The 12992-nt window shown below is 66.5% G+C and overlaps 5 protein-coding genes across 5 annotated transcripts; 2 read left to right on the plus strand and 3 right to left on the minus strand.

Annotated features, from left to right (window-relative positions):
• Positions 1 to 517: 517 nt before the first annotated feature.
• On the minus strand, positions 518 to 1953 carry FA09DRAFT_357865 (hypothetical protein; the record flags this gene model as incomplete). Its single annotated transcript, XM_025744881.1, has 6 exons — positions 518 to 992; positions 1049 to 1223; positions 1276 to 1490; positions 1545 to 1656; positions 1726 to 1872; positions 1928 to 1953. The coding sequence occupies 6 exons, from the start codon at positions 1951 to 1953 to the stop codon at positions 546 to 548; spliced, it is 1122 nt and encodes a 373-aa protein (XP_025601552.1). The 3' UTR covers positions 518 to 545.
• A 260-nt stretch (positions 1954 to 2213) lies between these two features.
• Positions 2214 to 3896, plus strand: FA09DRAFT_327224 (CAF1-domain-containing protein). The gene is made up of 5 exons (XM_025741322.1): positions 2214 to 2335; positions 2400 to 2593; positions 2650 to 2811; positions 3152 to 3445; positions 3599 to 3896. Exons 1-5 carry the CDS (start codon positions 2240 to 2242, stop codon positions 3780 to 3782), a joined length of 930 nt encoding a protein of 309 aa, XP_025601553.1. The 5' UTR covers positions 2214 to 2239; the 3' UTR covers positions 3783 to 3896.
• A 25-nt stretch (positions 3897 to 3921) lies between these two features.
• On the minus strand, positions 3922 to 6374 carry FA09DRAFT_324124 (DNase I-like protein; the record flags this gene model as incomplete). Its single annotated transcript, XM_025741118.1, has 10 exons — positions 3922 to 3995; positions 4052 to 4148; positions 4207 to 4286; positions 4345 to 4517; positions 4571 to 4597; positions 4652 to 4864; positions 4915 to 5166; positions 5219 to 5605; positions 5659 to 5961; positions 6016 to 6374. The coding sequence occupies 10 exons, from the start codon at positions 6372 to 6374 to the stop codon at positions 3922 to 3924; spliced, it is 1965 nt and encodes a 654-aa protein (XP_025601554.1).
• Positions 6375 to 7405: 1031 nt separating this feature from the next.
• Positions 7406 to 10235, plus strand: FA09DRAFT_314004 (NMT-domain-containing protein). Its single transcript, XM_025740746.1, has 9 exons — positions 7406 to 8000; positions 8193 to 8329; positions 8386 to 8477; positions 8531 to 8647; positions 8702 to 8872; positions 8921 to 9230; positions 9282 to 9677; positions 9734 to 9838; positions 9894 to 10235. The coding sequence occupies exons 1-9, from the start codon at positions 7460 to 7462 to the stop codon at positions 10098 to 10100; spliced, it is 2076 nt and encodes a 691-aa protein (XP_025601555.1). The 5' UTR covers positions 7406 to 7459; the 3' UTR covers positions 10101 to 10235.
• On the minus strand, positions 10200 to 12826 carry FA09DRAFT_327228 (NCA2-domain-containing protein). Its single transcript, XM_025741323.1, has 5 exons — positions 12166 to 12826; positions 11179 to 12113; positions 10986 to 11120; positions 10656 to 10927; positions 10200 to 10598 (listed from the first exon to the last, which is right to left on the minus strand). Exons 1-5 carry the CDS (start codon positions 12611 to 12613, stop codon positions 10247 to 10249), a joined length of 2142 nt encoding a protein of 713 aa, XP_025601556.1. The 5' UTR covers positions 12614 to 12826; the 3' UTR covers positions 10200 to 10246.
• Between the last annotated feature and the right edge of the window lie 166 nt (positions 12827 to 12992).

Raw genomic sequence — 12992 nt, forward strand, 5'->3', positions numbered from 1 at the left:
TCGCGTGTGACGACTGAGTGCGCCGGCTTGAGGATGACTCGAGAGCGGCGTCTGGCTTGTGCGACGGCTCGAGAGCGACGCGCGTCTGCGGCACTGGCTCGTGCAGCTTCTACGACGTCGCCGAGGCCACGTTTGCCACAGCGACTCGCAGCCGCCGCGGTGCTTTGTGCAACGCACGATGCCAGTCGCAGGGCTTGAGGCAGCGCAGCGGTGGCACGGGCCAGCGTCGGCGCAGCCTCAGCTTCGCCACCGTCGGATGCTCGGCCGTGATGCCGCCGGCCCGTGTCGACAATCGAGAGCTTTGACTCATGCCGCCGCTGACCCGCTCGTGGCCGCTCGTGTGCCGTGCTGCGTGGCCTCCGTCCATCCAGCGCCACGCAGAGCGACCGACCCTTTGCCACTTGCCCGGCGCCACGCCGGTCTCTCGCGGCCACTGACGCTGCTCCGTGCCGGCCTCTCTCGCTGTCTCCTCTCGCTAGCACTCACACTGCGCCGCGCCTGCCTCACGCACAGCTCTCACGTGTCCAACTACGACTCGCATTGCTCTACTTCTTCTCCTGCTCGCCCTGCAGACTCATCTCGATGGCGCGCGCAATGGCCTCCTCCTCCGTCATCTCCTCGTCGTCGTCGCCGGGCGCGGCACCAGCGACGGTGGCGCGCGCGCCCGCGTCGGACATCTCGACGTCCTCGCTGCTGTCCTGGCCCTGCGAGAGCGCCAGCGCCTGCCGCAGCATCGCCTCCTCGCTCTCGTCATCAGCCGCAGAGCCGGCGCCGGCGATCGGGTCGGCGCCGGACATGACGAGCGAGCCGGAGCTCGGCAGCGCAGAGGAGGGCGCCGGAGCGAGCTGAGGCGCAGCGGGCGGTGCGGCGGCAGACGAGGCATCTGCAGAGGATGCCTCGGGCACGCTGGGCAGACTCGGTGCTGCGCTGCCCGACGCGCCCTCGGCGGCACGCTGGCGCGCTTGCTCCTCCTCAAGCGACATGCGCAGCGCCTGGGTGCAGTGTCAGAGCGCGCACAGCACGTACGCAGCACACCGGCGGCACTCACCATGGCGAGCTCCGGGTCCATGCTCGGGTCGACGCCAAACTCAAAGCCGCCGCCGCCTCCGCCTGACCCACCGGCGCCGCTCGGGCCCGCGCCGCCGCCCTCCTCCATCAGAATGTCCGACGACAGAATCACGTCCGAGAGCAGCTGCGGCCCCGCGGGAATCGTCAAGAGGTGCCTATGCGAGACACGTCAGCGCTGCCCTGCAGTAAAGCGCCCGTCGAACTCACGAGTTGCTCGAGTTGTCCACGCTGCCCACAAACGTGCCGAGCTTCTCGGCATTCTCGGCGTCCTCGCCAAAGTTGACGACGTCGACGGCGACGTTGTTCTTCTTGAGCTTGCGGCCCAGGCGCTCGAGTGACTCGGCCGAGTCGGCAATTGGCGAGCCGACGAACACGATGATGCGCTGCCGCTGCGACTTGTTCTGGCGGTGCTTCAGGGCGAGCTGCGCGCGGAGTCAGCAGCTGCACGTCTGGCACACTCGCACCGCGCTACCCACAGTCGCCACGTTGATGCCCGTCGCAATGTCCGCATTGCCCATGATCTTGGAGCTGTGCAGCGCCGAGAGAATCTTACCAATGTCCTGCGTGAGCGTGACGAGCACCTCGGGGCTGCGCGGCGTGGCGTGTCAGCCACGCCGTGGCTGAGCACCTCGCCGCACACGCAAGCACTGCACTCACCTTTTGCCGGCCATCGTCATGAGCCCGACCATGTTCTCCGGGTTCGAGTTCGTCTTGGCGTCGAAGAGAATGTTGACGGCGTCGGCCTGCGCCTCCCAGCGCGACGGCGTGTAGTCGCCGTTGCGCATCCACTCCGAGTTGTCGAGCCTGCAGCAAGCGGTCAGCGTGGCGCGCTGGCGGGGCGCAGGCGGCCGAGACGCACACGAGCATCGTGGCCTCGAGCACCATGGCGGGCAGCGGTGTGTGTGTGACGAAGAGAGCGCCTGTGTGTGTGCAGAGTCCGGAGTCGAGGCTGAGCAGAGGGCGAGAGTGAGAGGTGGAGACGTGGTGGAGAGAGGGCGAGCACAGACCATCGGCGTGCCGCGCGTCGCAAGCACCGCGCGCCTTACAAGATGCTCGCTGGCTGATTTGAATCTGGCTTGTATTCGCGCTACAATCCACGGCTGCTGGCGCTCCGCTCGGCACGCCGCCTCGCCCCGCTCGCTGCTCTCCTCTCCTCCACCACGCTCCCACCATGTCCGGCCGTATCCGCGAGGTGTGGGCCTCCAATGTCGAGCTCGAGATGGCGCACCTGCGCGACACCATCGCGCGCTATCCCTACGTCGCCATGGTGTGTGGCGCCGGGCGTCTCACTCGTCCTGCTCTCCGCGCCTGACGCCCCGTAATCCTCCTAGGACACCGAGTTCCCCGGCATCGTCGCACGCCCCATCGGCACATTCAAGGGCTCGAGTGACTACCACTACCAGACGCTGCGCTGCAACGTCGACCTGCTCAAGCTCATCCAGCTCGGCATCACGCTCTGCGACGAGCAGGGCAACCTGCCGCCCGACGTCTGCACATGGCAGTTCAACTTCCGCTTCAGCGTCAAGTGCGTGGCAGCACGCAGCGCGCCGCTGCATGCTCTGTGCTGACCCGCGCCTGCAGCGACGACATGTGCGCGCCCGAGTCGCTCGACCTGCTCCACAAGGCAGGCCTCGACTTTGAGCGGCACGACAAGATGGGCATCGACGTCGAGCACTTTGGCGAGCTGCTCATCACCAGCGGGCTTGCGCTCTTTGACGATGTGCGATGGGTCTCGTTCCACTCGTGAGTAGCTGTGTGTGCAGGCGATACCGCCTTAGAGCGCACTGGGAGCCTTCGATGCAGCGCTGGTCAGACAGATCTCGCGCGCAGTGGGCAGCTCGGCCGAGCAGCGGGGCTGGGACGATGTGCGCTCGTACTCGGGAAGAGTGCCGGTCCAGCGTACGATGATGGCGCATCAGGCGCTCGCTTTGGACAGGCCTTGGGCGTGACAAGGAGGCGAGCCGCGCATGCCTCGCCTTGCGATGCTCGGCGACCCACATCCCGAGTATCCTCGGGTTCAGCGCCAGTATATTGCGGCGATGCTCTGCTAGCATCGTGCAGGCCGTGCTGACATCCTGCGCAGCGGCTACGACTTCGGCTACCTGCTCAAGGTCGTGACGTGCTCTCCGCTGCCGGCGCAAGAAGCCGACTTCTTCGCGCTGCTGCGCATCTGGTTCCCGTGCATCTACGACATCAAGTACCTGATGCGCTCGTGCAAGACGCTCAAGGGCGGCCTGCAGGACGTTGCCGACGACCTGCAGGTCAGCCGCATCGGGCAGCAGCACCAGGCTGGCTCCGATAGCCTGCTCACTGCGAGCACGTTCTTCAAGATGCGTGCGAAGTACTTTGACGGCCTGATCGACGACTCCAAGTACCTGTGAGTGTCCGCAGAGGCGAGGGCAGGCGAAGCATTGCGAGGCGAGAGTAGCCGAAGGAATGCCTTCGCAGCGTGCCGCAAATGCGCTCTGAGAGCTGCCGGCGTGCGGCAAGACGCTCGGCCATCGCACGTGCTGACACCCTTGTGCCGCAGCGGCTGCCTGTACGGCTTCTCGGCGCACGCCAACCGCGCCATCGTCGGCAGCGTCTCTTCTATCCCAGCCACCGCGACGCACACGTCCGAGACGGGCATGACGCCGTCCAAGCCAACAGCGAGCGACCGGCATAGCAACAACACTTTCGCCAAGGCGCCCATCGGCAGCCTCGGCGAGCGGTGACACGTCCGACAGACATCGACTCTCTTGGTTCTCAGGTCGGGCGCGCAGATCGCGGGTCAAAGTGTACTTCTAGCATTCCAGTGTAATTCCAGAGCGCTTCGCAGCAGAGGCTCGGCAGGCGGCATGCACGGCGAGGCGCTCAGCAGACGGGGAAGCTGCCGATGACAGGGTCATGGTCGCTCGCACGGGCAGCGTCCGTCTGGATGGTGTTCGCTGCGGCACAGGCGTCAGCCGCTGGCCATCTGGTACGTTCTGCGACGCATGCTCACCGTGCACGAGCTCAGAGACCGCGCCGGCCACCGCGCGTCCGGCGGCGAAGACGTGGTCGATTTGCTGTGCGTTCTGGCCAAAGATGTAGCTCCAGCGCTGCGAGGAAGCATGAGCGTCAGCGGTGGAAGCAGCACGCGAGGCACGGCGTGCTTACCTCGACACGCTCAGCGACGGCAATCTCGGTGATGGCGCCGCCGCCGGTCAGCTCGTCGAGCGGCTGGACGCCCGAGAACTCTGCAGCAGGCCGCAAGGGTCAGTGCGAAGTCGTGAGGCGCCGGTCGCAGCGACGCACCGTTGAAGTCTCCCGCAAGGATGACGGCGGCGTCGCTCTGCGCAGCAAGCAGCTGCTCGACAAAGTTGCGCAGCACGCTGGCCTGCGCAATGCGCTGCTGCACACCGCCGTTCGTCGGCGGCTGCGTCGGGCCGTACGGGTCTGTGCTGCCGCCCTTGGAAGTGAAGTGCGCGCTGCAGACGAAGGTGAGCGACGAATTCAGGCTTCGAGCGTCGCGAGCACTCACGCGACAACGAAGAATTGAGCGCCGCCGCTGCGAGGAGGTGGTGTCAGCATGAGCCACGATGCCAGCCGAGATGCCACTCACTCGAGCTTCTCGAACTGCGCGACGATCGGCTTGCGCGACGCACGCCACGCCGGGTCGGCAGGAGCGATGCGGCCGGGGTTGAGGCTGAGCTGCGCCGGCGAGCCCGAGACCGACACGGCCTGCGTGGCGTTGCCGGCAGGTGCGTTGCCAGCGAGCTTGACACGGTCCGTGCGGTAGAGGAAGGCAGGGCGGATGTTGCCGCCGGGCGCGCCACTGCAGAGGCTGTCAGCACGAGCATCGGCAGCACCCTCTACGCTACTCACCCGTCGACGTTGCCGGGCTGCGGGTCGATCTGCGTGAAGGCGTACGGCGCGCCCTTGATCGCGGCGATGATGGCCGTGAGCGTGCGGTTGGCATTGACGACGCCGTTATTGGTCGCGCCGCTGTCGTCCTGGATCTCGTTGAGTGCAATGACGTCGGGGTCGCGCAGCAGCTGGTCAATGTGCTGGCCGACCTGTGCGATGCGGTCGCCGTCGCGCTGCGACATGTTCTCGACATTGTAGCCGGCGACCGTGCTGCGAGCGCGTCAGCGCAAAGTCACACCGAGGGCGAGGCGAAGCTACTCACAGCGAGCAAGCGCTCGAGGAGGTCAGGTTCGTGGGCTGAGCCGGCACGACCTCGCGATTGATGACCGCGGGCGCAGTGAGGGGCAGGAACACGGGCGTGCTGAAGTCGTAGGAGACGATGCCCGTCGTGTCTGCAAGCACGATGGACAAGACGAGGTCGAGCGGAAGGAAGGTGCCGTCGAGCGGCTCGCCGACCTCGATGGCCTCGGGATTGGCGTCGAAGCGCGAGTCGCCGGCCGGCACGCCGTCCTTGGCGGCGAGCGTGAGGCCGCCACGAGCGTTGCCCGACGTGGTGGGGATGCCCGCAGGACGCAGGTACGTGTTGTTGAAGCGGTCCAGCGGGCCGAGCACAGTGGGCGTCTGCAGCGTCACGAGCATGCCCTCGAGGCTGGAGGGTTGTCGTCAGCGATGCAATGGGAGATGAGAAACCGCACAGCTCACCTCTCCCAGAAGTCGCTGCCGAAGTTCTCGACGTCGAGGCTGTTGGCACGCGGGCCTGACTCGAGCGTCGACGTGTTGGCCGGCAGCTCGAACTGGTTCTTGACGCCGATCCACTCCGTCGGCGGGCTGCGCTCTTTGCCAATAACCAGCGGCTCGATCTTACGTGCGCGCGGCGTGCCCGCTGCGGCAACGACGACAGCGCCCGTGACGTCCGAGAGTTCCGTCGTGCGCAGGTTCGTGCGGGCGCGCGTGTACTCGGAGACCGTGCCGTTGATGCTCACGAGGTCGCCGACGGCGCCGGCACTGACAAAGGAGCGTCAGAGAGATCATCATGCGGCGCCAAGGCCCGACACTCACCACCTGCCGGTGCCAAAGACGAACAGGCCCTCGCTCGTGCGGTCGTCGCGGTCGCGGCGCTCCTGCGGCGTCTGAATGTAGCAGCCGTTGCTGACGATCGCCGTAATGATGCCCTGGACGTCGGTCACGTTCTGTCCTGCGAGCGGCGAGGTGAAGCCGGGGCCCTGGATGTCGTGCGGGTACAGCGGCTCGGCACGCGCCTGCGGCCGAGGGCGAGGCCCGCCTGGCGGACCAGGCGGGCCAGGAGGGCCGGATGACGGACCAGGCGGGCCAGGAGGGCCGGATGGCGGACCACGACCCTGCGGCGCAGCGAGTGTGACGCCGGCGAGGGCCAGGCTGAGCAGAGAGGGGACGAGCATGCTTGCGTCGATGGTGGGTGAGGCTTGGGAAGAGGCAGGACCTGCTTGCCGTCTTCTTGTAGGCGCTGCGAGGTCACCGGCATGCAGCGCCTCGCTGCGACACTTGGCGCTAAGGTCCAGGAGGCGTGGGCATGGCGAGTGCTCTTGCATCGTCGGAGTTGCCTGTCCCACGTGCAGTGCCACTCCATCAGCGCAGACCCGTGGACCTCAAGGCTTGGCACGCTGAGTGCGGAGAAAAGACCGAGGAGAGTTGGCCGTGTCGGTGCGTGTGCGGTGCGAAGAACGTGCCCGCGGGCATACGGCGGATGGCGCTAAGGCGGACGCGCTTCTAGCGCCTCAGGGCCCGCCACGCACGCTCCGGGCTCCGGCCACAGCCGCCGCCGCCGCCGCTGATGCTCCCGATGGGCCTGTCATGGCATGCAGCAAGTTTGTGTCCGCTTTCACTCGGCTGAGCGAGACGCGAGAGCAGTTGTCGCCGCGAAGACGGACGTACGGCTGAGAGAAGCATATCCGACGCCGACGTTGGCTGCGTGCTGTGATGAGTGCTGGCCGACCACGTTCCTTAGCTGCGCTGCTTCATACGACACCAAGCTCAGCTTGCGGAAGCAGCGGTCCTCGCAGGGATGAGTTCGACGGCGCAGGGGGCGAGCGAAGGGGGTCCTTGAGCGACGGTCCGGCTCGAGGCCCCGCCAGCGGGCCGGGTACGCCGCATGCTAGTCAGGAGCACGCAGACAGATCAGCGCAACGTCAACTGGCCCTCTTCGCGGCTCAGTGCCTCTAACCATCGAATGGAGAAAGGCATTGTGCAGCAGTCGCAGCGACTCGCCGGCGCTGAAGCGGCTGCATGCTTGACGGTGGGGTGCTGGCGGTCGTGAGTCGAGCGGGTCGGCTCGCAACGGCCGCAGCCGCAGCCGCACGGAGCTCGAGCCTTGCCGCGGGAATATCCGCCGCCGCGGCGGCACGTACGCGCCTTGGCGGACAAGACGAGAGAAAGGGAAGGGAGCGGCGCGGCGCGGCTCTCGCATCGCCTGCGCACGAACCACCATCTCCTCCACCCAACCCCCACACATACCCATCCGTGCTCCATGGCGACCTCCGCTCAGGGCGCCGCATCTCTCGCCTCAGCCGGCGCAGAGGCCAGCCAGACTGCCGCCTCTGCCGCAACCGACGCGGCTGCGGCGCCGGCAGCGACTGTGCAGGACGAGGCAGACGACTCGGGCGACGACGACGATGACGACGCCGACGATGCAGACGAGTCGGCGGCCGCAGGCAGCACGCTGAACTCGAAGCAGCGCAAGAAGAAGAAGAGCAAGGCGGCCGCCAAGCTGCGCAAGCGGCTCGGCCTCGGCTCGGGCGATGCAGATGGCGCCGCCGCATCCTCTTCCTCCACCTCGTCGAAGAGCAAGGAGCTGCCGGACGAGGTCGTGGCACAGATCAAGCAGACTGTCGCTGCCGAGCACGGCGAGCGTGCGGCGTCCAAGGTCGACAAGAAGAACCTGGCGGAGATCATGAGCCGCCTCAACCTGGAGCGCGAGGCCATGCTGCGCTCGCAGGAGAGCAAGCAGAAGGGGCAGAAGGCGCTGGCGGACCACAAGTTCTGGAAGACGCAGCCCGTCACGAAGCCTGGTGAGTAACAGATGATACTGGCAGAGAAAACGATGGCGCAGCGGCTGTAGATAGGCAGCGCAGGAGCTGGCGCGTTTGGAGCAGAGTCGTGCCGTGAAGCAGCGCTGGCGAGGCATGGCCACCTGGTACGGGGTGGCCGATGCAGGCGCTGCAAACGAAGTGTGGGCCAATTTGCTGACGGGAGCTCTTCAGACGATGCGCCGCTCCGCTCTGCGGCAGAGGAAGGTCCGATCAAGCCCAATCAGCCGCCGCATGAGGTCCAGCAGGAGCCGTACCCGCTGCCGAAGGACTTCGAGTGGGTGTCGATGGACATCGACGAGCCGGAGCAGGTGGGTTGTGCTGTGCTGCGGCTCGAGAGAAGCTCCTGACGAGTCTTTGCGTGCAGCTCAAGGAGATCTACGAGCTGTTGTCGGCCAACTACGTCGAGGACGACGACGCGAGCCTGCGCTTCAACTACTCGCCAGAGTTCCTGAAGTGGTGCGTGCAGAGCCCGAGCCGCATCAGAGCTCCTTGGCTGACCCTGCTGGCAGGGTCCTGAAGCACCCGGGCTACAACAAGAAGTGGCACATCGGCGTGCGCGTCACGTCGACGCGCAAGCTCGTCGCCTTCATCTCCGGCATCCCGCACGAGCTGCGCGTGCGCGAGCAGTGAGTCGAACACGCTCAGTCAATGCGCTGTGCAGTGCTTACTCCTGCTGGCAGGGCGTTCCACTCGTCGGAGATCAACTTCCTCTGCGTGCACAAGAAGCTGCGCAGCAAGCGGCTGACGCCGGTGCTCATCAAGGAGGTCACGCGGCAGTGCCATCTCACGGGCGTCTTCCAGGCCATCTACACAGCGGGCGCTGTCATCCCGACGCCGATCGCTTGCTCACGGTGAGCAACGCAAAGTCCCTACCTGGCTCATCGCTGACAGTCTGCCAGATACTACCATCGCACGCTGAACGCGGTCAAGCTCCTGGACATTGGCTTCGCCGCCATCCCGCAGAACATGTCGCGCGAGCGCTACCTGCAGCGCTTCGCACTGCCCGCAGACCCGCTGATTCCTGGCCTGCGCGAGATGCGCGAGGGAGATGTGGCCAAGGTGGGCCGCCTGATGCGGCGCTACATGCGGCGCTTCGACATGGCGCCGCGCTTCTCCGACGAGGAGGTGCGGCACGTCATGCTGAGCGGCCGAGGCGTCGACGAGGGCGGCAAGCGCGTGGGCCAAGTGACCTGGACCTATGTCGTCGAGGTGAGTTCAAACGCATCGGCGCCTTCGTACACAGCTGACGCTGCAATGCAGAACCGCGAGACGGGCGCGATCACCGACGTGTGCTCATTCTACAGCCTGCCGTCGTCAGTGCTCGACAACGCCAAGCACAAGGTGCTCAACGCCGCCTACCTCTTCTACTACGCAACGGACGTGCCGTTTACCACGCCCGCGCCGCCAGCCGAGGGCACGTCTGCGTCCGCCTCAGCCACACGCTCGCCCGCTGCAGCCTCAGCCGCGCCGGCACCGCGGCAAAAAGCAGAGGACCTCGAGCCGTGGCAGCGCAGCGGCATCACGGGTCTCAGCGAGGAAGAGGAGGCCGACGAACGCGACGTGCCGCGGTGGGACCAAGAAGACGCGACGCTGAAGCGCCGGCTGTCTGTGCGCCTCAATGCACTGGTGCAGGACCTGCTGATCCTCGCGAAGAAGGTGGGTGGCTCTGGCGTGATTGCCACATTGTCTGGTCCTGACCCTACGCTTCGCAGTTCGACTTCGATGTGGTCAACTGCCTTACGGTGATGGACAACCAGCTCTTCCTCTCGGAGCAGAAGTTCGGGCCCGGCGATGGCTTCCTGCGCTTCTATCTCTTCGTGCGTCTAGCGCTGCCGCTTGCTTTCGCTGTGCTGACCGAGTCCGTGCTTGCAGAACTGGCGTGTGCAGCCAATCGCCGGCGGCATGGGTAACCGTGCCGGCGAGCCGGAGCTCGACCCCGTCGTGGCGCACCTCAAGGCCACCGCGACTGCCTCGTCGCAGTCCAGCGGCGGCAAGGTGTCGGACGAGCAGATGATGCGCATCATGGAGCGGCGTCCGCGCGCCGAGCTCGGCAGCGGCAACGGCATCGTCATGGTCTAGACGTGAGCACCGCTCGCTCCTTCCTAGACCTCCTGCCAGGTGAGCAGGGCCCGGATAACCGTCCGAGGGCACGCCGAGCCAGCAATCAGACAACTAGAGAGAGGTGATGTTGTGCAATGCGTGACAGTGATGCGTGGCGACAGCGCTCAGTCTTGCGTGCCAACGAGCGCAAAGAGCGGTCCCCAGCTGCGCCACATGCGCTCCACGCTGGCGCGTCTGACCATCCAGCCGATGCCCGGCTCGTCGCGCGTGCTGCTCGAGCCTTCGCCACCGCGGGCCGACGAGTCGGCGGCGCTCGCCGCCTCGAGCGCACGCACGTCGTCGAGGAACTGCGTGCGCAGACGCTTGTGCGCCCCACGATGCCCGCGCGCTGGCGCGGAGGTGAGCGACGAGGCGCTGGCACGAAGGAGGGAGAGGTCGAGCAGCAGCAGGCCGTATGTCTTCGGCGAAAGGCCGGGCTGAGACGAAGGAGCGGCAAGGAGGAGCGCGTCGATGCGGCTGAGGCAAGCGTCGCGTCAGCGATGCTCGAGGATCTGCCAGGTCGTGGACACTCACCGCATGGCCTCCCACACCTGCGTGCGCGTCCCGCCCTGCATCTGCTTTCCCTTCCTGCCCGCCCACTCTGCGACCTTCCCCCGCGCCCACGAGACGACGAGATAGACGACGCCCATGGCGGGCGCAACACCGACGGCACCAAAGAGCAGCTGCTGCGACTTGAGCAGCCGGTCAATGCCCGCCATGGCCGTCTCGAGGTCCACCTTGCCCTTCTGGATCTGGATGAGCAGCGAGCGCACCAGCGAGCCAGTCACGGCGGACTTGACGGGAGACTGCGAGGGGTTGTCAGCAAAGAAAGCTGCAGAGCGCACATGCGCGGCCTCTGCTCACCTTGAGCTCCTTCTCGTAGATGCGCAGCACCTCGCTCAGGTCGCCGTCGCGCACGCGGCTGGCCACGAGCTTCAGCTGCTCGTCGTCCATGCCGTACAGCTCCTTTGAGAAGTCGACTACCATACGCTCCAGGCTCTGCGACGGCCAGCGTCAGCCATCGATGAGAAAGTCGCTGGCACATGCGTGTGCTCACCGAGACATCGGAGCGCAAGCTCTCCTTCGTGATGATCATGCCCTCCTGATCGCCATGTCTGACCGTCTCGAGCAGCCCGCGCACCGGCTCCCACACCCAGCCGATGACAAAGCCTCGCACCGTCTCGCGTGCATCGCGAAGGTGGGCGAGCACCGCATCCCAGTTGCGCGCCGCGATGCGCAGTAGCACCACGCTGGCGACGGGCGCAAGCACCAGAGTGGGCCATGCACGCGCCAGGAACGTTGGTGGGCCAAGTCCGACGGGCGCCGGCCGCAGTGCAGGAGAGATGGATAGTGCGCCGCTGTTGCCGCCGCTGTTGACCGCGAGCTTGAGCAACACGGAGCGCAGGGTACTGCGCACGTCGCCGCCCTGCGCAGAGGCAGACTCCGTCTCGATCGCACGCGCCAGGTGCGCCACTTGCTCCTCGAGCGACGTCCGAAGTGCTGGGCTCTTCGAGTCGTCTTTCGCTTGCATCGACGGACTTGAAGGCGTGCGTGGTGACGAAGCGTCGTGTGTAGGCGTGAGTGCCAAAGCCAATGCGCCCAGCTTTGCCGCCAGGGCATCACGCTCCTTGAGCGCATGTTTCCGCTTGGCGCCCGCCTCGTGCGTGGTGAGGCGCAGCGGACTGGCATGCTTGAGCGCCGAGAGGAGCATCTGGCCCGCACGCTTTCCTCCTTTCGCACTGCCTCGCTGGGCCTTCTGAGGTGGAGCGAAGTCGTCGCTCTCCGACAGCTCGTTGAAGGCCTTGCCTGACGAGTGCGGGAACATGGCATGCCGCGCCAGCAGCGGCGAGGAGAGCAGCGTGTGCAGCGCACTGCTCAGCACCTCGCGCGAGAAGACGGACTGCGTAGCTGCGGTGGGGTTGGAGTGCGCCAGCGTGCGGCGCGCCATGTGGGCGCCGAGCTTGCCGAGAGAGGTAAGGCGGCTCGGCAGGGCTGTGCGGGCTCAGCATGTGGAGGGCGCTGCGGCATCACAGCGACGACTCACTCTGCACGAGATAGACAGTCGCACGCCAGTCGTCGCTTGCGATCTCATCCCACGCCCATGCTGCGGCATCGCGGCTGCGAGCATCGCGCAGCAGCGCATCGAGGACGAGTGCGGCAGTGGCGGCTGCGACGCGTGCGAGCTCGACGTCTGCCGGTGCGGCACTGCCGAGTGTGCGGCTCTGCGTTTGCTGCTGGCTGAGCTGATCGAGAATACGAAGCAGGGCGTTGGGCGTCGAGAGCGAAGATGTCGGCAGCGAGGCAGTGAGCGAGCTCTCTGCCTCGTCGTCATCGTCGTCTGCGGTGCTGCTGGATGCAGCAGCAACGCCTTCCTCCCGACGCGAGACGGGCGACGCGAGCTGCAGCTCGACGAGCGGCTGCGAGAGGCGCGCGAGGACGTCGAGCGCAAACGACGAGTCTGCTTCGACGCTGGTGGAGGCGCTGGACGGCATGGCTGGAGGCCTTGCTGCGGTGATGGTGGGACTGCAGCAGCAGCGAGGCGGATGTTGTGGACGGGACCCTGCGCTGTGCCAAATTTAGCCGGCTGCGCACGGACGTCATGGGAGCGGGCTTGGCGGCTGCGTCACGTGCGCGCCACGCCCATTGCCGGACTGTCCTCCTTGCCCTTTCACGGCGCGCCTCCGGCCTGCAGCCCCTAGCTCAGCATCCCCGTCGTGAGCTCAGCAGAGGCTGCGTTTGGCTGCGCAATCCAGCTTGAGACCATCAGATGCCGTCGAGCATGGGCGTGCGCCGTCAGCATGCGGTGCTTCCAGTGCAGAGGACGGCTGCCGGCTTGCGGGAGGCGCAGGAGCATGGATCTCCCCGCATTCA

This window comes from Tilletiopsis washingtonensis (assembly GCF_003144115.1).
Source record: "Tilletiopsis washingtonensis strain MCA 4186 unplaced genomic scaffold FA09scaffold_1, whole genome shotgun sequence".
Classification (NCBI taxonomy): Eukaryota; Fungi; Basidiomycota; class Exobasidiomycetes; order Entylomatales; genus Tilletiopsis; species Tilletiopsis washingtonensis.

Bases quoted from the DNA above. Each gene is read 5' to 3' on its own strand.
- FA09DRAFT_314004 (XM_025740746.1), top strand. From the start codon at position 7,460: ATGGCGACCTCCGCTCAGGGCGCCGCATCTCTCGCCTCAGCCGGCGCA. The intron at 8,001-8,192 runs GTGAGTAACAGA...GGAGCTCTTCAG, and splicing joins GCAGCCCGTCACGAAGCCTG to ACGATGCGCCGCTCCGCTCT. The intron at 9,839-9,893 runs GTGCGTCTAGCG...CCGTGCTTGCAG, and splicing joins TCCTGCGCTTCTATCTCTTC to AACTGGCGTGTGCAGCCAAT.
- FA09DRAFT_327224 (XM_025741322.1), top strand. From the start codon at position 2,240: ATGTCCGGCCGTATCCGCGAGGTGTGGGCCTCCAATGTCGAGCTCGAG. The intron at 2,812-3,151 runs GTGAGTAGCTGT...CATCCTGCGCAG, and splicing joins CGATGGGTCTCGTTCCACTC to CGGCTACGACTTCGGCTACC. The intron at 3,446-3,598 runs GTGAGTGTCCGC...CTTGTGCCGCAG, and splicing joins ATCGACGACTCCAAGTACCT to CGGCTGCCTGTACGGCTTCT.
- FA09DRAFT_327228 (XM_025741323.1), bottom strand. From the start codon at position 12,613: ATGCCGTCCAGCGCCTCCACCAGCGTCGAAGCAGACTCGTCGTTTGCG. The intron at 11,121-11,178 runs GTGAGCACACGC...TGGCCGTCGCAG, and splicing joins GCTTGCGCTCCGATGTCTCG to AGCCTGGAGCGTATGGTAGT. The intron at 10,599-10,655 runs GTGAGTGTCCAC...CGCTTGCCTCAG, and splicing joins CAGGTGTGGGAGGCCATGCG to CCGCATCGACGCGCTCCTCC.